The following is a 24131-nucleotide window of genomic DNA, read 5'->3' on the forward strand; positions in this document are numbered from 1 at the left end:
CGTCCCTGCTTAGACTGCTGCCCCCTCAACCTGGCCCCGGATAAGCGGTAGAAAATGGATGGCTGGATGGATACATAAAGACACATTTGGCATTTCATTAACAGATTGAAAAATGTAAAAAAAAAAGTGAAATAAAATATGACAGGTTTTATCTGCATTATTTATATAACATGTGGGGATCAAACCCAGATCTCTACGGATTTCATGATCATGCAGAGAATCTGACCTAAATGTAGGATCAAGTTAAGCACAGATTAAAGTAACATAAATAAAATATAATTAGACTTACACCGAACACAGGACAAATACAACTTGAAAAACAAAACATAAGAATGACCTGGGGGGGCACAGTGGCTTCGTGGTTAGCACATTTACCTCACACCTCCAGGGTTGGGGGTTCAATTCCCGCCTCCGCCTTGTCTGTGTGGAGTTTGCATGTTCTCCCCGTGTCTCAGGGGTTTCCTCCGGGTACTCCAATTTCCTCCCCTGGTCCAAAGACATGCATGGTAGGTTGATTGGCATCGCTGGAAAAATTGTCCGTAGTGTGTGAGTGTGAGTGAATGAGAGTGTGTGTGTGTGTGTGCACCCTGCGATGGGTTGGCACTCCGTCCAGGGTGTATCCTGCCTTGATGCCCGATGACACCTGAGAACCCGTGACCCGAGAATTTCGGATAAGCGGTAGAAAATGAATGAATGAATGAATAATGACCTGGAAAACATCCAACTACATCATGCAAACACAAAACAATGACTGACAAAGACAGATACAAAAGGGCTGATATATATAGGGCAAAACATTCGGGTAAATGAGGAACTGGTGGCATGATACCAGTTGGTGGAATCGGGAAGGCGGACAATAGGAAGCCCAAAACACAGCTCATGTGAGGAACAACAAGCGGAAAAGCCAGTTATGAAAAATTGCCTTCCAGCATTACTTCTGGTAATCTGGTACGGAAATATCCCAGGAGCTCCTAACAACTTCACACTATGGTTGGCTGCTTAGCCAAACAATTTAGGGAAATCTTATGTTTTGACAGATTAAATATAGGAAATTAGATGATAAACACTGCAATGTAAATTTTGCAAACACAGTCTAAACTCCTTTCTTAATTTTAATTCATTTAACAATTTAAATGTTTTAATGACCATGTGCAAGATTTAATAAATAAATACAATTTTCGTTTTTTTTATTAAATTAGTTTATTAAATTATTAGAAATGCTACAATTAGTAAATAATAGTTAATGCACAGCGTTGCTCAGTTAAAAAAAAAAAACTGAGAAATCTGAAGTTCAAATTTTGATGATGTCGCAGCCATCAGTGGTTAGAAATTTGAGAGAAGAGAAGTGGCTGTGCTGTCTGAGTGGGAGGGATGGTGTTAATTTTCCCCCTGATATTCAGAGTAACATTGACCACTTTTGAGGTTCTTTATGCTCACGAATGAGTAAGAGATGTTCATCTGCCCTGTGATGTAGCATGAACAGAAGATGGAAAAGTGCAGTGTCTTCATGTGTCTTGGAGGAATAACAAGCAAGTGTGTGATGAGAAGAGCTAACTAGTGGGGATGTTGGGAAATGACCAGTGGGAGACGGTCTGCAATAAAATTCAGCTGAAATCATATTACTGTTCTGACTGGTTAAAGAAAACAAATAGCTGAATATAAAAATCTACCTTAACAATGTTTCCCATGAACAACATTGCTGATGAAGCAGAAATAGTTCCTTTACACATTTTCTGTCTTTTTGTATAAATGCAGAATATGTACACAATGGCAAGTTTAGATAGAAAAAAAAAACATTGTTGAGAATAAATACACAAGATTAGAAAAAAATAAAATCACATCCCAGTGTCTGGACATGTGCAGAATGCATTTACAGGTTTAGATGATAACAGGATACAAAGTTTTACATTGATTTCATTTGCCATGGTTTTGAGAGTTAAGCTCCAGAAATATGAATCTGACTGTTTGGTGTTAGTTGGTGTTGATGTCTAGAATCCGGTAGACTGAATCTGATTGGTTGTGTTACTCTCTAAACTCTGGTAGACTGAATCTGATTGGTTAGTGCTTGGAGTTAGGCTTTGGTAGACTGAATCTGATTGGTTAGTGCTTGGAGTTAGGCTTTGGTAGACTGAATCTGATTGGTTAGTGCTTGGAGTTAGGCTTTGGTAGACTGAATCTGATTGGTTAGTGCTTGGAGTTAGGCTTTGGTAGACTGAATCTGATTGGTTGGTGTTAGCCTCTAGACTCTGGTAGACTGAATCTGATTGGTTTGTATTGGGAATTAGGCTTTGGTAGACCGGAGACATCATGATGTTCTGAATCTGAAGTAGATCGTTTTCATAATCAGCAGCCTGAAATAAACAGAGATGAAAAGATAATAGGAAAAAAAATCCGTCACTATCATTTTGAATTAAAATCATTAGACACATCTAATAAGGGATAATGACACACATTGTGATCATGAATCAACAAACATTAGTCACAAATTTCGTACGTTTTTGGCAGTCAGCACGGGCAGTGGTGTAACAAAGAGCAGTACAGTTGTGGAAGTATTCTGAGTTTTATTGAACTTTCCCTTTATCCTTATTATTACAGCATCATTTTCACTCACCGTGTTATTTGTTTCTGTTCTCTGGCTTAAAGGGGCAGAATCTGCAAAAACAAATAAAACACCAGCCGTACAGGGATTTTATAATGAAATCCTAGGCAGAGAAGTGTTTTAGCATGCTGGTGTTTCATGTTTGTTCAGTACCTTGTGTTTTGTGTCTCAACTTGTAGCCGAGTACAAATCCTCCAATCAGCAGCACAAAGACACACACAGTGATGATGATGATGATGATGATGATGATGATGATGAATGTGGATCCTCCTGATAACATTATGGTGAATATTCACATTAAAACAGCTGAATAATGTCATCATTACAAACGTCAGATAGTTCAGTTTGTCATTTGAAATCTGAAATGTTACTAGAGGCAGAACGATTCTCTGTAGTGCTGAGGAGAAAATAATTCTTATGGTTCTACAGTTCCCTGATGTTCAACATTACTTTACTATGACAATAAGTAGAAAGTGTTAAAAGGAAAAAAAATTACTAATAGACACAGTAGCCCTACAGAATTGTATAACTTTTAAATGTATAAGACTTGATAAAGAGAAGAAATATAGAGTGAACTCAGACCTTTATCTGTGTGTCATTAATTTCACCCTCGTCCATGCTTGGAAAACTTACCAATAGTCCATAGAGGATTTCTAGCATATTTTTAGTTACACAGCAACCATCTGGAATACCGTAGGAAGTACCTAGTGACACCCTAGAATAACTAAATGGCTTCTCAGCGCAACCACTTGGGATAGCATCGCAACTTCCTTACATTACCCCTACAAACATTTGGAATACCACAGAAACTGCCAAGCAACAATTTAGCAACCAAAGAGGTTAGCTTAGCACTTAGCAGCACAGTAGCAAACAACTGGGTGCACAGTGACCACTTAACAACAAAGCTACACTTTAGCAACACTCTAACAATTGTGAAAATACCACAAATGTGTGTATTGTGAAGTCTTTCTAAACTCAGGTGTGTCTACAGTATGGACTTTCTGTTGTGTCCTTTGTTACTTCTGTTTACATGCACCATACAAACCTCTAGCTGAAATAGCATAACAAGCATTTAGCAACACTCTAGAATCCCACTGGGTTAGCATAGCCACCACATAGCAACACCCTAGCAACCACCAGAAATATCATAGCAACACCATAGCAACCAGATAAATTAGACTAGCTACCACCTAGAAACATCCTAGCAACCAAGCTAGAGGGTTAGCATAACTACCACCTAGCAGTTAAGTGGGTTAGCATAGATATAACATAGAGACAAAGAGAATAGGAACATAAAGGAGACAACAGAGAAACAGACCATAAATGTGTATATTTAATATCTTACCAGACTCAGATGTGTCTGATGTGCCATCTGTATTCTCTGTTGTGTCTTTTGTTACTTCTGTTTACAGGAACCAGAAAGTAATCCCATGTTCATATATTAATAACACAAAGAAAACACAGATAAGTCATAACTCTGACTGTGGACTGTTCTGAACTTTGTGGGTTCAAACTGCTGACTGACATAAAGACACGTTGTTGTTGATTGTATACAGTATTGTCAGTAAATAACAGATGATAAGCAGCAGTAAGACTCATTGTACCACTTAGAGAAACTATTTTTAACTGAGGTGTTTTTTTTTTAATAATTCTCTGTAATATGGTAGTAAAATAAATCTCACCAGTAACTTGGAGCTGAATTACTGTGAAGAGCGACAGATAACCGAATAAACTCATGTCTTCAGTAAATGCGCAGGAATAAAGTCCTCCATCATCTTTTCTCAAATTAGTGATGTTCACACTGAAAACTTTATTCTTCCTGTCATCAGAAATGGAGAACCTGCCGTCCTGGTGTTGTTCTGTTCCACTGGTACGGATCAGTTCAGATCCATTGAAACCATCTAGTCTGTAGAAGGACTTGGGGTTTGTTTCAAACTTTACTGGATAGAAGCAGCTGATCATCAGATTCTGTCCCAAATGACCTGTGACTGCTTTTGTCCCACTACAACATGGATCTGTCAATCACATTATTTCATTATTACATTCGTACATTATCACAACTACATTATTCCACTTCACCTGATTTATATTTCTGTTCAAACAAATCAAGACTCTCCATTTTAACACACAGCTGTTGGTATTAAGAACCTGCTGTTTACATCCTCTATCATGATGAAGTTTAAGTATTAAAGCACCTAAAATTTCCTCACCACTGTTCACTTTCAGGTTAATGTTGCGATTCCACCCGCTGAATTCTCCAAACTGATACATTCCAGTATCCTGTAAACTCAGGTTTATGTACCTCAGTGTAATTATTCCTCTAGTGTACAACAGAGCAATTCTGTCGTTATGAATCAGGTTGTTTAACTCTGAGACCCGAGCTGTGATCAAATATTTACACTCTGTCTCTGCTTTAAATTTGCAAAAATGCACAGATGACTTGATTGGTGGATTCATGAAGTAAATTATGACATGACCTCCAGGATAACTGATCACATCAAAGCAGTGCACTGAACCTGTCAATCAGAATAAAAAGATTTGTCATCTTTCTGATGATAAACACCTCCAAATTCTCTCAATACTAAAGTTCAGCATGAAACTAACAGCAGCACAAATTCATAATGATTCCTCAACTCTGTAGTTTGTTATTTAATGTATAATTACTGACCTGAGATCAGGTAGAAGGTTATGAAGGAAAAGAAATTCTTCATTCTGTACTGAACTAAAGCTTCACTGATCTTCTCAAAAACTTTTGTCTGCTATTGAATTAAATTTTTGAATCTTTATAATCTTTTGTAATAAGTCTATTGTACTTGTTATAGAATCCACTTCTCTGCCTCGGTTTTCTCTCTGGTTTGTGGCTGTTTCCTCTTTCTGTAGTTTCTCAAGTTTCCACACAGTCTTTTCAGCTGATGATGTTGACATCAAACCCTCTCAGTTGACCAATAGTGAGGAAAATCACGTCTGAGGAAAAAAAAGTTGTGGTAGGCTCTTTCTTTCTTTCTTTCTTTCTTTCTTTCTTTCTTTATTTCTTTCTTTCTTTCTTTCTTTCTTTCTTTCTTTCTTCCTGTCTGTCTGTCTTTTGATGTTCAATACTGGTCTAAATGAACACAGTCTTTGGTCATTTCCTCTTGCAGACTGATGCATCTTTTTGTTTTTGTCTAAGGTGCTTCATCTTAAAAGTCTCCCATCAGCACTAATGACCAAATACCTACAGAATCAAAACAAGTTAGTTGGGGTAAAATGTCAGGAAATTTGTGAAAGATACTTTATAAATGTACAAAAGATGTACCTTAACATGCCACCTCTCTCTCTCTCTCTCTCTCTCTCTCTCTCTCTCTCTCTCTCTCTCTCTCTCTCTCTCTATTTCTCTATCTATCTATCTCTCTCTAATTACTGTTGTGGAAGTTTTTAAGAAAATAACACCCTGGTTCACAATTTATTGGTGCTGCTGATCGTGGGTAATTGAACAGTGGAGAAAAGTGTGTTAGAAATGTGTCTTGTGCCAGCAGAGGGAGCCTGAGAGCACAGATTGTAAGGTTTTAGTATCGAGCTTTGTCTGTTCTTGTAGTGAATTTATTTCAAACACACTCATAACTTAACTATGAGTTGTTACTATGGAGTGATTACTAATTATTTAATGACCATTAAATCATTGTATTTTGTCATTCCAGCCGCATGAGCACATGGGCACGTGGCAACTTTTATTACATACAAATGAATGGGGTAAAGATTTGGAGCTGGGGTTTATGTTTTATCCCAGTTTTGTGGTTTTTTGTGGATGTAACAGCTGAGATTTTGGTCTATGTTGCTTTTAGTGGAATAACAGCTTTGTTTATATCTTTAAATTCAGTTATGATCCATGTGGTACATAAAAATTTAATCTTAATCTCAATTCCTATATCTGTGCCTATATGTACAGTGTAAACCATGTGATATACATGTGGCTAGAGAACTGGTCCTGAATCAGCCGTACATAAGTGAATATTATTAGCTTGATTGTGGTGTGTGTAGTGTGAGAGATTTAAGATTTATTTCTCCTCCTGTAAATCATAGTGAGAAATGAGATGAGAAAAACCAGAAGCACTGCCAGGATTACAGACACTGTGATGACACCTTCAGTTCATGGAAGAGAAACACAGTTGGAAATCAGTGACTCGCTCACATCTAATTATTCTCTGATCAGAAGAGTGATGAGTGTTTAAACGTCCACCGGACAGAAGACAAGTCGAAGGATGAATTGTTGAAGACTTGTTTGAGTTTGTGAGAAGTAAATATGTGCTTGTTGATGATGACCAGGATGAAGGTCGTTGTGAAGCAGTAATATGTGGCTCTAAGTTATGAAAGAATATTATTGATTATTATTAGTGGTGTGATTGATATTTCACAATATTTACACTGTACATAAACATTTATATGGTACATTTTGTGTATTATGTAAAACAGAGTTGCATTTTTAAATGCTTATTTCTTGCATGTTTCATGACATTAATTTTTTAATGGATGAAAGTTTGATACAACTGAAGATATACTGTGTGATAAAAGTGCAATGTGCATTGGGTGGCAGTCGAAGGCGGAGGCCTTGGCAACCCAATCCCCAGACACGGAATCTGGCACTAGAGACATGGAATGTCACCTCGCTGGGGGGGGGAAGGAGCCTGAGCTGGTGTGGGAGGTTGAGAGATACCGGAGTTGCCCATGGTGAGAGGCGACGGGCTCATAGCGCCCCAGCTCAGCAACCATGTGTTGGATGCGCCTTCGGGTCAGGGATAGGTCTCTCACGGTTATTTGTGCTTACGGGCCAAATGGCAGTGTAGAGTACCTGACCTTCTTGGCGTGTCTGGAAGGGGTGCTGGAAAGTGCTCCGACCGGGGACTCCGTCGTTCTACTGGGGGACTTCAACGCTCACGTGGGCAGTGACAGTTAACGTACTGTGAGGGTCTGCTGGGAATGTTTGACAGAGTCTCCGGTCAGAGAGATCTTCAACTCCCAACTCCGGCAGAGCTTCAACCAGATCCCGAGGGAGGTTGGAGACATTGAGTCCGAGTGGACCATGTTCTCCACCTCCATTGTCGACGAGGCCGCTCGGAGCTGTGGCCGTAAGGTCTCCGGTGCCTGTCGTGGTGGCAATCCCCGAACCCGGTGGTGGACCCCGGAAGTAAGGGATGCCATCAAGCTGAAGGAGTCCTATCGAGCCTGGTTGGCTCGGGGGACTCCGGAGGCAGCTGATAGGTACCGAAGGGCCAAGCGAGCTTCAGCCTGGGTGGTTGTGGAGGCAAAAACTCGGGTCTGGGAGGAGTTCGGTGAGGCCATGGAGAAGGACTATCGGTTGACCTCGGAGAAATTCTGGCAAACTGTCCGGTGCCTCAAGAGGGGGAAGCAGTGCCCTGCTCACACTGTTTACAGTGGGAGTGGGAATCTGCTGACTTCGACTGGGGACATCCTCGGACGGTGGAAGGAATGCTTCAAGGTTCTCCTCAACCCCACCGACATGTCTTCCACTGAGGAAGCAGAGGGCGGGGGCTCATTTGTGGACTCGTCGATTCCCCAAGCTGAGGTCACTGAGGTAGTTGAGAAGCTCCTCAGTGGCAAGGCACCCGGGGTGGATGAGATCTGCCCTGAGTACCTCAAGTCTCTGGATGTTGTGGGGCTGTCTTGGTTGACACGCCTCTGCAACATCGCATGGAGGTTGGGGACAGTGCCTCTGGACTGGCAGACTGGGTTGGTGGTCCCTCTGTTTAAGAAGGGGGACCAGAGGGTGTGATCCAACTATAGGGGGATCACACTCCTCAGCCTCCCCGGAAAAGTCTATGCCAGGGTACTGGAGAGGAGAATTCGGCCGATAGTCGAACCTCGGATTCAGGAGGAACAATGCGGGTTTTGTCCCGGTCGTGGAACACTGGACCATCTCTATACACTCGCCAGGTTGCTGGAGGGTTCATGGGAGTTTGCCCAACCAGTTCATATGTGCTTTGTGGATCTTAAGAAGGCTTTCGACTGTGTCCCTCATGGTGACCTGTGGGGGGTGCTCTGGGAGTATGGGGTCTGGGGCCCTCTGTTAAGGGCTGTCCAGTCCCTATATGACCGGAGCAGGAGTTTGGTTCGCATTGCCGGCAGTAAATCAGACTTGTTCCTGGTGCATGTTGGACTTGCAGGGCTGCCCTTTGTCACCTGTCCTGTTCATTACTTATATGGACAGGATTTCTAGGCACAGTCTGGGGCCGGAGGGAGTCTGGTTTGGGGAGCACAGGATTTCGTCTCTGCTTTTTGCAGATGATGTTGTCCTGCTGGCTTCCTCAAATCAGGACCTTCAGCGTGCACTGGGACGGTTTGCAGCCGAGTGTGAAGCAGTGGGGACGAGAATTAGCACCTCCAAGTCCGAGGTCATGGTTCTCGTGGCTTGCCCCCTTCAGGTTGGTGGAGAGCTCCTGCCTCAAGTGGAGGAGTTTAAGTATCTTGGGGTCTCATTCACGAGTGAGGGAAGGATGGAGCGGGAGATCGACAGGCGGATTGGTGTATCTTCTGCAGTGATGCGGTCGATATACCAATCTGTTGTGGTGAAGAAAGAGCTGAGCCACAAGGTGAAGCTCTCTATTTACCAGTCGATCTACGTTCCTACCCTCACCTATGGTCATGAGCTTTGGGTCATGACCGAAAGGACGAGATCCCGGATACAGGCGGCCGAAATGAGTTTCCTCCGCAGGGTGGCTGGGCGCTCCATTAGAGATAGGGTGAAGAACTCGGTCACTTGGGAGGAGCTCAGAGTAGAGCCGCTGCTCCGCCACATCGAGAGGAGTCAGCTGAGGTGGCTCGGGCATCTGTTTCGGATGCCTCCTGGACGCCTCCCTGGGAGGTGTTCCGGGCATGTCCAACCAGAAGGAGGCCCCGGGGAAGACCTAGGACACGCTGGAGGGACTATGTCTCTCGGCTGGCCTGGGAACGCCTCGGTATTCCCCCGGGAGAGCTGGAGGAAGTGTCTGGGGAGAGGGAAGTCTGGGCATCCCTGCTTAGACTGCTGCCCCCGCGACCCGGCCCCGGATAAGCGGTAGAAGATGGATGGATGTGTAATAAAAGATATGGGCTGCATTTCTCAATTTAGCATTGTTTGTTCCCTTATCACAGAACACTGGGTTTATTAAATACGTACATATGTTATTTCAAATATATTGCAATACTGAAAGTAACTCAGAAAACAATACTGTTGTCGATAACCATCATGCTGGAGTTTATATTTAATGGTTTCTTGTTTACACGCCCTTATCGTTTAATCATGTACACACACACACACACACACACACACACACACACATACACACACACACACACACACACACACATCTTTCAGTTCCTCGTTTAAACAGTATTTATATATCTGATAGGTCACATGGACTCACAACAATGTGTGTGATGTAGACCTTGTATCCATGTTCAGATCCCTCAGCTGCTTGAAGTCCACACCAGTATTTACCTGCATTCTTCTTGCTCACATTCTTCATGCTCACGGTGCACACTTGCTTTGCTTGGTCATCGTGCTGAGAGATTTTCAGCTCTTTTAAAGATTTTTCTGCTTTTTTTTTTTTTTTTTTACAGATTTTTTATAAGTACAAACACCACTGTGCAGCATCCTGCAGAAAAACCTCAGCTTACTCCTGTGAGAGTGTGGGTATCTCCAGCTGATGGTCATATCTCCTCCTACGGGGACAGACTTACTGATGGCCTTGTCATAGGAGAGATCTATCAGACAGAACAGAACATTCAGTACAGCTTGTATGCAGCAGCCTAATGGCCATTAGAATACATTTTCTCATGTTTAATTTTTTTTAATTACATTACAAAATTATAGCTTTTCAGAAAAACATCTGCCATTAAGCCGCCACACCACTAGAGGGTACATTGGGTGTGCATGAAACACGCGAGAGAGCTACTTCCCCCTGTTTAACGCGCTCAGTAATAAACTGACTGCCGCTTAGAGCGCATCTAACTTTTGTTCTCTCGTGTTTCTCTCAGTTTATTTTCTGATCCAAGGTGGTCCACCTGTGTATCATTTGCTGCCGGCACAGATATCCCCTAGGTCTGGGGCCGGTAACATGACCTTTAACCCTCTGGAGTCCAAAGGTGCGCCAGCACGTTTTTGGCACATTTTTTCCTCTTCAACTTGAAATCCACTTAAAATACTCGGTCATTCATAGTCATACACATACATGTAATACATCATTCGAAACTGTGAAGTGTCTACTTTTATTTGACTGCCTTCATAATAACAACAAAACGCTGTGCTTTTGGCAAATAAAGAGAATAACCAGGGTGTGCATTCAGACATCTGTCTCCTTGACCATCTTCCTGAAACACGTTACAAACATGAACTGATAACTCCGCCAATACTTATCACACCAACATGATACATATGTCTAATGAAAGCCTGAAATGTCTACTTTTAAATGAGGTAATTAAAATCGAATGCAAATATTGTCTTTTTGTGTAATCTGTATGTAAGTAAAGAGAGGTACAGTTTTTCTGGCTCGACCTCATTAGCGCTAATGTGATCCCACCTACCGCGTGCGCGCCATTCATATGGAAATTACCTCACGCGGGCTATGCAAACAAGATCGACGCCCCCAAACAATGCTATAAGAAGCACCGAGTTTTAACAGATTCCATTAAAGATTAAAAAAGATTCCATTAAAGATTTTAACAGAGCCATATTGTATTGGTCATATACAATATTGTTACTTGTATACATATTGTTACTTTATTATTTATTTTAAGCATCTGTCTTGTCTGTTTGCATGTTCTCTTGTCTGGCACAGTTTCCACTAGGTTGTACACATGCACTTTATGTGGATTTTATGATTTTTTTAGTACTTATTAAAAGTACTAAATAGATATAAATAGATATAGTATAAATAGATATATCTGCAAGCACGAGCCTCGTCTGACTGGTCGTGGAGGTGGTGTCGCCACTATCCTTAGTGATTTAGATTTAGTTAACTTGAAGTGCTTGTCCTTAATGTTACACTATCGCACATGCACACAAAGAAATCCCTGATGTCTCTTGCTCTATCGACCGTGTACAGACCCCCAGGGCCCTACACAGTTTTTCTTAGAGAATTCACAGATTTTCTCTCAGACCTATTGGTTAACTTTGACAAAGCATTAATTGTAGGAGACTTTAACATTCATGTTGACGACACAAACGACACTTTAGGACTCACATTTATGGACTTACTAAACTCACTTGGGCTCAAACAAAACATCACTAGTGCAACTCATCGACGTAACCACACACTAGATTTAATAATATCACACAGAATAGATGTCACTGATATAGATATCATACCTCAAAGTGATGACATCACAGACCATTACATCATAATGTACTCACTACCTATAGAACAGACTAACTGTGTCTCACCACGTTATCGACTCGGTAGAACCATTATTCTGACCACCAAAGACAGATTCACAAATAACCTGCCTGATCTGTCTGGACTTCTTACTGTACCCTCAAACTCAAACGACCTAGATGCAATGACTAACAGCATAGACGCTATATTCACTAGCACATTAGACACTGTTGCCCCAGTCAGATTACAGAAGGTTAGAGATAAAACACTTGCACCATGGTATAATAGTCATACTCACACCCTCAAGAGGGAGACCTGTAACCTCGAACGGAAATGGAGAAAAACTAAATTAGAGGTTATTATAACTGTGTATAAGGACAGTATGTCCAGCTACAGACAGGCTCTAAAAACTGCTAGGGCTCTGAGCACCTGAGCAAACTCATAGAAAATAACCAGAACAATTCCAGGTTTTTATTTAGCACAGTGGCTAGTTTAACAAAAAAATCAGAAATCTGAACACACTATTCCATCACAGTTCAGTAGTGAGGACTTTATGAGATTCTTCACTGATAAAATCGAAAGTATCAGGAATAAAATAGGTGACGCTCAACATATGAGAGCAACCAGTGACACAATCTCACCTAAGGCTTTACACAGCTTTACAAGTACAGGACAGGAAGAGTTAGATAAACTTATTACTACAGCTAAATCAACAACATGTTCACTAGACCCCATCCCAACTAAACTACTGAAAGAAGTGTTACATAAAGCTGGTGAGCCTCTTCTTAATATCATTAACTCCTCGTTATCTTTAGGTTACGTCCCGAAGTCTTTTAAGTTGGCAGTCATTAGGCCACTCATCAAAAAACCTAACTTAGATCCTAATGAACTATCAAATTACAGACCTATCTCACACCTTCCGTTTATGTCGTTAAAATACTAGAGAAGGTTGTGTCTGTTCAACTGAGCTCCTTCTTACAGGAGAACAACATCCTTGAAGAGTTTCAGTCAGGTTTCAGGCCCCATCATAGCACAGAAACTGCACTTGTTAAAGTTACAAACGACTTGTTCTTAGCTTCGGACCAAGATTGTATGTCACTATTAGTTCTACTTGACCTTAGTGCTGCATTCGACACTACAGACCACAACATTCTCCTAGATCGCTTACAAAATTACACAGGTATTCATGGAGAGGCTTTAAGCTGGTTTAGATCCTATCTGTCTGACCGATACCATTTTGTAGAATTAAATGGTGAATCCTCCAGTTTATTACTAGTTAATTATGGGGTCCCTCAAGGATCAGTTCTAGGACCTCTGCTTTTCTCTATATACATGCTTCCATTAGGGAACATTATTAGAAGACATGGGATTAGTTTCCATTGTTATGCTGATGACACACAGTTATATATCTCATCAAAACCAGACGAAATAGCCACAGTGTCCAAATTAACTCAGTGCCTTAGAGAGATAAAAGACTGGATGAGCTGCAACTTTCTATTGTTAAACTCTGATAAGACAGAAATACTACTCATAGGTCCAAAACCAGTGCACAGAAACTCTCACAATTTAACTCCCATTTAGAGGGATGTACTGTTACTAGTAGCTCGACAATGAAAGACCTGGTGTTATATTAGACAGTAACTTGTCTTTTAAAAATCATATCGCTCATACTACCAAAACAGCCTTCTTCCACCTTAGAAACATTGCCAAGCTGAGAAACATCCTGTCTGTATCTGATGATGAGAAGCTAGTTCATGCGTTCATGACCTCTAGACTGGACTATTGCAATGCATTACTAGGTGGTTGTCCTGCATCTTTAATAAATAGGTTACAGTTAGTCCAAAATGCAGCTGCCAGAGTTCTCACTAGGACAAGAAAGTATGACCTTTAACCCCAATGTTATCATCTCTACACTGGCTACCTGTTAAGTTTAGAACTGATTACAAACTGCTGCTACTTACGTACAAGGCTCTTAATGGTTTAGCTCCCATGTATCTAACTAGTCTTCTAACACGTTACAATCCTTCACGCTCTCTGAGATCACAAAACTCAGGGCTTCTGGTAGTTCCCAGAATATTTAAGTCTACTAAAGGTGGTAGAGCGTTTTCTTATCTAGCTCCCAAACTTTGGAATAGTCTTCCTGATAGTGTTCGGGGCTCAGACACACTTTCCCAGTTTAAATGTAGATTAAAAACTCATCTCTTTAGTCAGGCGTACACATAATACATCCCATAATATCATGCACCAGTACATCAGACCTGCACATTTTTATGAACAGCAGATATGTTAATCCCTTTCCACTGCTTCTCTCTTTGTACCCATCCCGAGGCATCCAGACACTGTACCAGCTCCCAACGTCCTGTGTGGGACGTAGCCTTTGGACGTCCACTGAGCCGAGGCCGACTCTAAGAATCCTGAGACATCTCCAGTTAGACTCTGTGATACTAAGGATATCTGAAGTCCATGATCCTTACACCAATACCACATTTAACTGACTGTATATTACAATCACACCCCCAGTGTCACCCATATGAGGATGGGTTCCCCCTTGAGTCCGGTTCCTCTCAAGGTTTCTTCCTTTACCAATTTAAGGCAGTTTTTCCTTGCCACTGCTGCCTGAGTCACCTCAGACTTGCTCATAGGAGAATAAATACATACACATTGTGACCTATATACATCTAATAATAATCTAGAATTTTTATTCTGTTAATTCTTTTACTTTTATTATTCGTTATTTCCTTTATCATTAATTATGTTTACCTTCTGCTCTGTGTTTATGTTCTGTAAAGCTGCTTTGAGACAATGTCTATTGTAAAAAGCGCTATACAAATAAACTTGAATTGAATTGAATTGACTTATCTCTTGTCTGGCACTGTTTGCACTAGTTAAATATTCTAAATAAACTACAAACACAAAATATACACATTTATTTTGTGTTCACATTCTTTCTTGAAACTCCTCTCAGTCACACACTTACCTGTAAGGCTCATTATGCAGCTCATTATGCGGGCCTTTGTCTTCTCAGGTGTGAATAACATTAATATGCATGATAGTTGATGCCTACTCACATATGACCTTTTCAAACAAAAAGTGTCTTAGAAAATTTAAATCAATATATTGTTTTCTGTGAGCGAGTAAACAAGATGATTTTCACATAATTTTGAAGCAAAAACACTACGCTACAAGATCCAGTTCTCAAAAGTCCTGTGAACCAATGTTCTGTATGTGTTTTATGGCCTTATTCAAGTGATTTATAATGTTTCATTTTTCATTAACCACACATAAACATTGTTTTCTCAAAAACACGATCATGTACATACATGCTGCTCACATATTATTGTAGTCCAGTTTGTGCTGATTACAGTGATATTAGACTTTAGCCATTTATATCTTCATAAGCAACTGAAAAAAGCACAAATATCAGGGTATGTCAAAACTTCACCAGGCCCAAAAATACCCTTAGACTCCAGACGCTTAAGTCACGTCAAATGAAACAGTGTTGTCAGATTTTTGTACAGTGAAATCTGACAACAGTTCCAGATGGTCTACAAGTTAAATTAGTGCTTTTGGCAACAATTTCATGAACATTTTCAGGCTGGATTGTATACAGTATACAGAGAATGCTACACATTGAGTGTTCGTGTATAATCACAAAGTGTTTTTTTATGATATCTATAATAAGAGCTCAGCGTGTCCTTTGCATTTATCATCATGGATATCTTAACCTCATGCAAACCAGGTTCTCTCTCAACCATTTGCAAAGCAAATCCCAAAAGCATTCAGTTTCATTTCTTTCAAAGCAAAGCTTGTAGCAGAGAGAAAAAACAAACAGATATCCTTTAGAAGCCGAGGAAGCCGCCATGGGTTCACCACGCCATGGGTTCACCGACCTGGAAGAAAACCTGAAATGCTCTATTTGTTTGGGAATCTTTAAGGATCCAGTGGTTCTGCGCTGTAGTCACAGTTTCTGTAAGGATTGTGTTGAGCTACACTGGCATTTGAAGGTGGTGAAGGAATGTCCAATCTGCAGATATGTTACAAATCGCTCTCCACTGAAGAATCTGGCTCTTAAGAGTGTGTGCGAGTGTTTTGTGGAGGAGAAGAGACGCAGGATTTCAACCGAATATGAAGGTTTGCTCTGTGTGGTCCATGGTTTAAAGCATGAGCTCTTCTGCACAGATGACCAGAAGCTGGTGTGTATGAAATGTGTGTCTCAGGAACATCAAGACCACAACTTTTGTGCCATCAAAAAAGCAGCTGAGGACCACAAGGTAATGTAGAAACATAGATAGCTTTTAGTCTGAAACATTTTTAGCATGATTTTTTCCTGATACACAGAAGAACATAGAAATATTTTATATCAAGTGTAAAGTAACATCTTCTTTTCAGAATAAACTTCAGAATCCTTTAAAGGAGCTTGAGAACAAGCTGAACACTCTAAATTCCAAAAGGATCACCTTTTCCCACACAGACACAGAACTCCAGGTATTTAATATTTGTGTTATAAAATATATTGTAATTTATGGCACTGTGGGGAAAAACACAAAGGCTGGTTCTCTTTCCCAGTCTCAGGGCCAGCAGACTGAGATGCAGATAAAGAAGGAGTTTAAGATGCTTAATCACTTCCTCATAAAGGAAGAAGAGGCTCGAATATCTGCACTGAGAGATGAACAGAAGAGGAAGACAGAGATGATTATGGAGAAGATTGCAGAAGTTGACAGACAGAAAACTGTTTTATCTCAACAAATCCAAAATATTAATGATGACCTAAATCAGGACGAGAGTCTTTTCTTACACGTACGCAATTTATCTGATGTTTTTAGACATGCTCTTCTTATAAAGAAAGGTTATCCAATAAAGCTTGTTTTCTTTTCTTTTATTTCCAGAACTTTAGAGAAACAGAGGAGAGGTAAACGTCATGATTCTCACACCTCAGCGCTGGCTGGGAAAAGAGCTCAGTGTCTATGATTGTGTCAATTTCTTCAATTTTGTAATTTTGTAACATTAATAATATCCACTTTCGGTTGTACGCCGTACACTATGGGGCTTTTTACACCTGGTCACTTCCTGCATTTTCTGTGATCTGATAGCTATTCGATGGAAAAAAGACCAAGTCTAAATGCCCTCCGAAACGTTTTAGAGATGGATATAAACCCGATGGTACAAACCCCTTCAGGAGGTGGCCTGGGACGCGTTTCAGATGAAACTGGACAGGTGTAAATGAATGTGGTTGTTTGAGCCACATACATCAGCGCTATACTCCTCCCAAACGGAAGTACGTCACTCGCAGGTGATCTTTCACCCAGGCGACTTGTCGGGTCTTAAAACGTGCTGCTGCCGCCAGCAAAAACGCAGCAAACAGTAAAGGCTGTTTTTTGTAGCATAAACGTCGTAACTAGTTTTTTCCGTCTTCTTTTTGTTTGCGTTCTGAAAACCGCGTACACCAAAGTGTGTTCCGTTTCAGTCACCCCGGAAATGAGGTCAAATATATCTGCATTTTGGGCGGGAGTAGAAAGATCGGATCAATATCCGGTTCGCCGAGACGCGTTTATGTGGCCTGATGTAAATGGAACAGTTTTAACAGATCAGACAGCTATCGGATCAGAGACAACACACGAAGTGACCGGGTGTAAAAAGGCCCTATGACACTTCTAAATAGTGTTTTGGTTTATTTAGCTCCAGCTCTATTACTTACTAATTTAACATAACTAGAATAGCAGATTTTGTAAAAGTTGAACAATGTTGATCATTTGCAAGTCTTATATGGACTTGTGTCCGGTTTGTGTGTGTGTGTGTGTGTGTGTGTGTGTGTGTGTGTGTGTGTGTGTGTGTGTGTGTGTGTGTGTGTGTGTGTTTCAGACTTAAGCACACACTACCAGAAATAAATCTTGGCTCAGGTGCTATGATCGACGTGGCTAAACACACCAGGAATCTGCGATCCGAAGTGTGTGCGAAGATGAATGGGTCTTTAGTAATACGGGAGAGTTTTCAGAGAAAGGAGATAAGGTAACAATTAGAGGAGGGAAGTCCTTAGGTGTGGCTTTCCTGGTGGACCTGTGCGGAGGTCTTCTTTGGGATGTAAAATAGAGCATGGAAAATGGGAGGCAGGCCGTGCCTGAGCTCCACCTCTACTGAGAGAAGGATTTTCTACCTGGACATACATGGCCACCTTCACCCCTATTTTAACCCATCTGTCCAAGATGTGTCCTTTGTCCTTCAGCTGAAGATACGCTGCTAATTCTAGTCTTTAGGGGTTGCTTCTTCATTGTTGGTACATCATCCTATAGAGTGGTTGTTTTGTTTTCTCCATTGTAGAGCTCTGAACATTCTGCACTCGATTGCCTGAATTATATTGCTGCGTTTGTAGGTTTAAGCCCAGAATGTTTAAGCCCGGAATGTTTAAGCCCGGAATGTTTAAGCCCGGAATGTTTAAGCCCGGAATGTTTAAGCCCAGAATGTTTAAGCCCAGAATGTTTTAGCCCAGAATGTTTACATTTCCTGTATATGTCTCATTGGAGTTAAAATATGTAACATGCGTGAATCGTTACTCAGACACATATGGGCAACACACTACAGTATGTGTAAATGTAGCCTTTACATTTGTGCCAATAATTCATATAAATGAGCTATTATACAAGAGTACAATTAATTTTAAACCTTTACAATGAAAATTATATCACAAGCTATTTGTTTTTTTGTTTGTTTGTTTTTTGTTTGTTTTTTTAGATCCAGTAATTCTGAACCCAAATATTAAAACAGCTGACCTCCGTTCAGTACCGGCTTTTGAACTCTCCAGAAATACGCCTCTGCAGAATTCTGGAATCAGGGGTACTTTCACGTTTGGAAGCCAAGGAAGCCTGTGATCATTGGGCTGTGGGAGTTGTTACTGAAACGGCAAACACTATCCAGCTCTACATTCGTCATCGCTTGTATTAACCGTACATGTTCTTAGACCTTAGTAGCACCCAAGCTTAAGAAAGTGTGTGTTTTACTTGACATGGATAAACAACAGGGGGTTTTCAGTGATCTTGACACTAGCATCACAATGAAATCATTCACATATATATTGGGACCTATTGAGAAAATGTAAATGTAAAATGTAAGCAAGACAAAATATAAAAGCTGGTGAAAGAATAACAAATTATAAATGTTTTGTAAATTATTATTGTTGGAAATTGCGGTGGTAAAAGTGAGATTAAACACTTCAGGGTAGGAACAAAGACGAAAAACTGAAATAAAACAGACGGTGCAGTCATTCAGACTAAAGGTAGTGGTATTAGAGTTAAGAATCCTTGAGAAATATTATTAATAAATGTTTTTTTTCCATTAAGTTTGGCATGTTTTACTGCTCCGACACACTCGCTTTAGTCTCCTCAGGTGGTTGAAAAACACAAACACACCCAAAAGCGACCATTTTATTTTTACAACGGGGATGATGTTAACCACCTTAATGAGAAAAACACGTGACAATAAAAGTGCATTAACATGTGTTTTATTAAGCCTGGAGAATGCATCAGTACCAAATCTGGGGTTTGTGTCACCCCGAGCTTATTTAAGAGTGCAACATCAAAACATTTTTTTACACAATGGTGCAACAAAGCAGGAAGTACAAAAATACCTGAAATCTAAAAACAAATCAAAAGATACAAAACTTTTTTAAATTTGTATTTATTTGTATTTTTTTTTAAGAAAAATGAACTATAAAGTAAATTACACATTCATAAGATGTGAAACCATAAACAAAGCTTAAGACATAAGAATAAAAGTGCTCGCTGATTTAAAAAAAAAATCAGTTTCTTTGTGCGTACAGCAGGGTCCAAATGTCAGAGTCTACGATCAAGAACCGTCTGTATTTTAATCGTTATCGAAAAGTCATCCGTTTATTTTAACTTCATATTTTAAAAAGAACAAAATCCTCACAGAGAACAAAAAAGAAATATCCTGCCCACGTGGCATTCGGTTTATTTACTATGGCGTATTCAATTCCATCATACTATATAGCATGACAGTACTGATGCCCACAGATGTTTGTTATCACCTCCACACCTAAGCTATGATGCTGACTCCAGTTGAACCCTACTGCACCTCTGACACTACATAAAAATACAATTTATGGTAAAGAAACCATTTAAGAAGATCTAATCCGGTTTGTGCTCATAAGGAACGGACTTGCGTTTTTAAATTTGTAAGCGAAACAGCTAAAAAAATTTTAAGATGCGGGTTTAATAAGAACGTGACATATAAACATTCCCGACAGAACAGAAAAGCACAGGCTCAAGTCCTCGTTGTGCTTTTGGGTGTTAGCTCGCTAGCAGACTAGCTTCGACGTGTGATAACTTGGTAGAATTTCAATATTTTTACTTATATTTTTTTTTAAATAAATACATAAGTTTATTAAGCGGTTAAAAACTTGATGCTGTTGGAGTTTTGTTTTTCACCATAAAGTACCTTTTGTTGTTTAAACCGCGGATAAGCGAGAAGTGAATCACAGATTTGTTAGCAATGATATTGCATAAACAGTTAATTCCCTTCATCCTGATTGACTCGTAGGTAAGAGGTCATTCTTACAAAGCTTACGTCTGCCTTATTACGGTCGTAATGAACGGATTAATATTTGTTCTTCAGTTGTTGAGAATGTTTTACTCTAAAAGTCTCTCTTTTGTTCACTTGCACAAAGCTAGTAGCCGTTGCAATTTGCTGAATGGAAGATTTAGCATAAATATGTTCTGTTTTATTGCAATTAGCTGGATGGAAGAAATAAGCATTTGTAGCTCAGTTCTCATTGGCTGAATGAGTTGTTTTTCTGTGTCTGTGCCCATTAGCCTGCCTGAAAAAGGGGCGTCGCTCTTATCGACCTTTCTGCTGTCTGTAAGTCATCCTGCTGTAAAGTCAAATGTAACTTTAAATGCTGTCTGGCTTCATATTTGTGATTCTCCTGTGCTTGGAGCGCTCCGTAGAGGTCGCTGAAAAAAGGTCAAAGTTCAAAAGTTCATTGTGGCGATATAGAAAATTGCTTCAGTATTGAGTATAACGTGAGGTAGAAAATAGCAGTGAGAAGCTTTTGCACACACAAACACACCATACCTGACTGTTACTGGACTGATTGCTGCTGAACTCGGAATATCTCTTCTTCTCCGATGTGCACATTCTGCCAAAAAGTTTCTTGTATTCCTCTCTCACCTGGCAGGAAGCACAAAGAAATAGGGACTGAGCTTGTGGTTATTGATTTTGAGGTTACTGAAGCTGAGGCGAGTGTTATTGAGGTTGAGGTTAGTGTTACTGGGGTTACGAGTTGGGTTTAATTGCTAAGGTGGTGGTTACACCGTACCTATATTTATATATTTTTTTTATATTTAAAGCATTTAGCAGATGCCCTTATCCAGAGCAACTGAGCAATTCAGGGTTATGAGCCTTGCTCAGGGGCCCAGCAGTGGCAACCTGGTGGACATGGGAATCGAACTCACAACCTTCCGATTGGTAGTCCAGCACCTTAACCACTAGGCTACCACATCCCACACCACCCACAGTACCACCCTGAAGATAAGAAATGGGTTACTGAGATTAAGGGTCTGAGGTGTTATTAGTGAGGACACAGTTAGTGTTGCTAGTGTTAAAGTTAGGGTTCCCATGGGTGAGGTTACTGAGGTCGAGGTTAGTGTTAACGAGGATAGGGTTACTAATGTGGTGTAGGCGTAGAATCATTTAGCTGCTGTAAAATACAGAGTAATACACTATATGTCACTGTCAGTGTGGTGCCTCACCAGTTTGCTCATGAGGCAGTGCATGATGAAGATGAGCACCCCCTGCAGGCTGTTACACAGAGTGAAGAGGTACGCCATCGCCAGCGTCCCCTCATCCTGAAAGAGGAAGCAACCAAACACCCACATACCGCCCAACACACACAGCTGAGCTACAGCCGTCAGCACGAAGCCCCTACAAATAAAAGAACAGAGAGGGAAGTGAGAGAAAGAACTAGATTAATCTATTATATTAGATATCACACTCATACACACTCATACACACTCATACACACTCATACACACTCATACACACTCATACACACTCATACACACACCTGAGTCTTTTTAGTTTGGAGAGGTCTGGGTTGAGGCTAGAGAATTTTTCGACCAGTTTCCAGACGGTGATGACAAAGAAGAAACTGTTAAGGAAGATGATGATGCAGACTGGTGCAAAGAAACTCCAAATGAAGTTCTGGTCCAGAGAGAGCCAGCAGCTGCACACACACACACACACACACACACACACACACACACACACACACACACACACACACAATTAAAAAAAGCAAAATAAACTTGCCTTTTTTTTCCTACTCATTTTGTAATCTTCACATTGATATCCATCTGTCTGTGGCCTTTCACACACACGAATACACTCACTGGCGCCTGGTGCCATATCCAGAGGGGAAGGCGATGGCAGAGATGATGACAATGGCGAGAGGAACTCCATATCCTACAGTGTACAGGTAAAGTTGGTTGAGCGTGGTGTGGAAAACCAGAACTACCATGCGGTAGAGCTGCACTCCCTCCAGCAGCATGAAGGAGAACGCAGCGAGGTAGAAGAAGTGGAGCAGCGCTGCCACCGAAGCACAACCAGCCTTCACCAGAGAATCAGAAACAATCACTAAAGACTCACACACACATTCCGCTTACGGTTATTATACACAAGTACATCCACAAACCTTGTTCTGAGTGTGAGATATGAAGAAGAGAAAGATGATATTGGCAATGAAGAGGCACACACACAGGTGGAGGTGTATTGTTGTGCGAGTTCCCCGGATGGTGCGACAGAACCAGAATGTCAGGATACAGAGGAATAAGCAGATGATGGAGAGGGTGAGACCGACCCGTGTGATCCACACCAACTCAAAGGTATCCTATAAAGAGAGAGACATTAATTATTGCCATTATGATAAAATTAGGTTCTACATCCTGATCCGATAAAATCTGTTCCTACCTCAATGGGGTAGAGGGCCATTAGTACAGCAAAGCTGCTCAGGTGCTTCCAGGAGCACACAGCATGGGTGGAGTTAAACACAGCCTTCACACATCCCTGCCCTGACCACGCCCCTCCACCCTGGGTCTCGGCCCAATACACACAGCTGTAGTTCAGGCCCTTGGACAGTTCTCTCTCCTACAGCAAAGAGAAATAATGGAGAAAACGAGTTTGTTAGGAAAGTATTTAAAGGTATGTTTAACACATGATTCCTTAATAGGAGTGTAATATAAACTGTGCAGTGTTTAACCTTACATTCTTGTGTCTAAAGGTGAGTGTGACGGGCTCGAGCAGAGAGTGTGTGTCCGTGTTACTGACGAGCGCCGTCACCACTCGAGAGTTGAGTAGGTAGGTGGTGTTCTGGTGTGAGGAGTCTGTGTCCGTGTTGATCGGAGGTGACACATTGGTGGAATTTAGAGTTTTATAACCGACCAATGCCACAAAAGCGAAACCTGAATAAAATAAATATTACAAATGTTATAATTACAATGTAGTTATATGTGTGTGTGTGTGTGAGTGTGTGTGTGTGTGTGTGTGGGTGTGTGTGTGTGTGTGTGTGTGTGTGTGTATGAGTGTTTGTATGTGTGTGTGTGTGTGTGTGTGTGCGGGTATGTGTGTGTGTGTTTGTATATGTGTGCGTGTATGTGTGTGTGTGTGTGTGTATGTGTGTGTGTGTGTGTGTGTGTGTATGTGTGTGTGTGTGTGTGTGTGTGTGTGTGTATGAGTGTTTGTATGTGTGTATGTGTGTGTGAGTGTTTGTATGTGTGTGTGTGTGTGTGTGTGTGTGCGGGTATGTGTGTGTGTGTTTGTATATGTGTGCGTGTATGTGTGTGTGTGTGTGTGTGTATGTGTGTGTGTGTGTATGTGTGTGTGTGTGTATGTGTGTGTGCGTGTATGTGTGTGTATGTGTGTGTGTGTGTGTTTGTATGTGTGTGTATGTGTGTGTGTGTGTGTACTGTGTGTGTGTGCGTGTGTGTGCGCGCGTGTGTGTGTGTGTATGTGTGTGTGTGTGTGTGTGTGTGTGTGTGTGTGTATGTGTGTGTGCGTGTGTATGTGCGTGTGTATGTGTGTGTGTATGTTTGTGTGTGTGTGTGTGTGTGTATACCTGGGTAATTAGCTCCCACTGCTGTTTCCCAGCTGGTGTTAAGCTGTACATTGTCCGTGTTCAGTGT

General features: G+C 41.0%; 3 protein-coding genes across 9 annotated transcripts in view; 1 reads left to right on the forward strand and 2 right to left on the reverse strand.

Annotated features, from left to right (window-relative positions):
* The window catches only part of LOC113646401 (zonadhesin-like), a 73460-nt gene extending 67962 nt beyond the window's left edge, over positions 1-5498 (reverse strand). Inside the window, exons 1-7 of one of the 6 annotated variants that reach the window (XM_047803215.1) lie at positions 5268-5484; positions 4810-5115; positions 4282-4614; positions 3945-4001; positions 2753-2866; positions 2612-2652; positions 2051-2351 (exon numbers count right to left, since the gene is read on the reverse strand). In XM_047803215.1, coding sequence (XP_047659171.1) covers positions 2051-2351; positions 2612-2652; positions 2753-2866; positions 3945-4001; positions 4282-4614; positions 4810-5115; positions 5268-5310 — 1195 coding nt within the window. In that variant the 5' untranslated portion in view covers positions 5311-5484. Of the gene's footprint in view, positions 1-2050; positions 2352-2611; positions 2653-2752; positions 2870-3944; positions 4002-4281; positions 4615-4809; positions 5116-5267 lie in introns of all 6 variants that reach the window. The other 5 variants (XM_047803214.1, XM_047803204.1, XM_047803203.1 and 2 more) reach the window with 5 other exon arrangements.
* A 10288-nt stretch (positions 5499-15786) lies between these two features.
* LOC113646619 (E3 ubiquitin-protein ligase TRIM35-like) lies at positions 15787-19273 on the forward strand. The gene is made up of 6 exons (XM_047803239.1): positions 15787-16214; positions 16333-16428; positions 16510-16740; positions 16830-16852; positions 17803-17949; positions 18670-19273. Exons 1-6 carry the CDS (start codon positions 15804-15806, stop codon positions 18695-18697), a joined length of 936 nt encoding a protein of 311 aa, XP_047659195.1. The 5' UTR covers positions 15787-15803; the 3' UTR covers positions 18698-19273.
* A 146-nt stretch (positions 19274-19419) lies between these two features.
* The window catches only part of LOC113646618 (adhesion G protein-coupled receptor E5), a 20025-nt gene continuing 15313 nt past the window's right edge, over positions 19420-24131 (reverse strand). For both annotated transcript variants that reach the window (XM_027152988.2, XM_027152986.2), the window contains 9 exons: positions 24065-24131; positions 23215-23411; positions 22921-23097; positions 22646-22840; positions 22344-22561; positions 22019-22177; positions 21705-21876; positions 21028-21123; positions 19420-20906 (listed from right to left, as the gene is read on the reverse strand). The exon at positions 24065-24131 is cut by the window's right edge and continues 50 nt beyond it. In XM_027152988.2, coding sequence (XP_027008789.2) covers positions 20862-20906; positions 21028-21123; positions 21705-21876; positions 22019-22177; positions 22344-22561; positions 22646-22840; positions 22921-23097; positions 23215-23411; positions 24065-24131 — 1326 coding nt within the window. In that variant the 3' untranslated portion in view covers positions 19420-20861. The remainder of the gene's footprint in view (positions 20907-21027; positions 21124-21704; positions 21877-22018; positions 22178-22343; positions 22562-22645; positions 22841-22920; positions 23098-23214; positions 23412-24064) is intronic.

The sequence above is a fragment of the Tachysurus fulvidraco genome, chromosome 18 (assembly GCF_022655615.1).
Source record: "Tachysurus fulvidraco isolate hzauxx_2018 chromosome 18, HZAU_PFXX_2.0, whole genome shotgun sequence".
Lineage (NCBI taxonomy): Eukaryota > Metazoa > Chordata > Actinopteri > Siluriformes > Bagridae > Tachysurus > Tachysurus fulvidraco.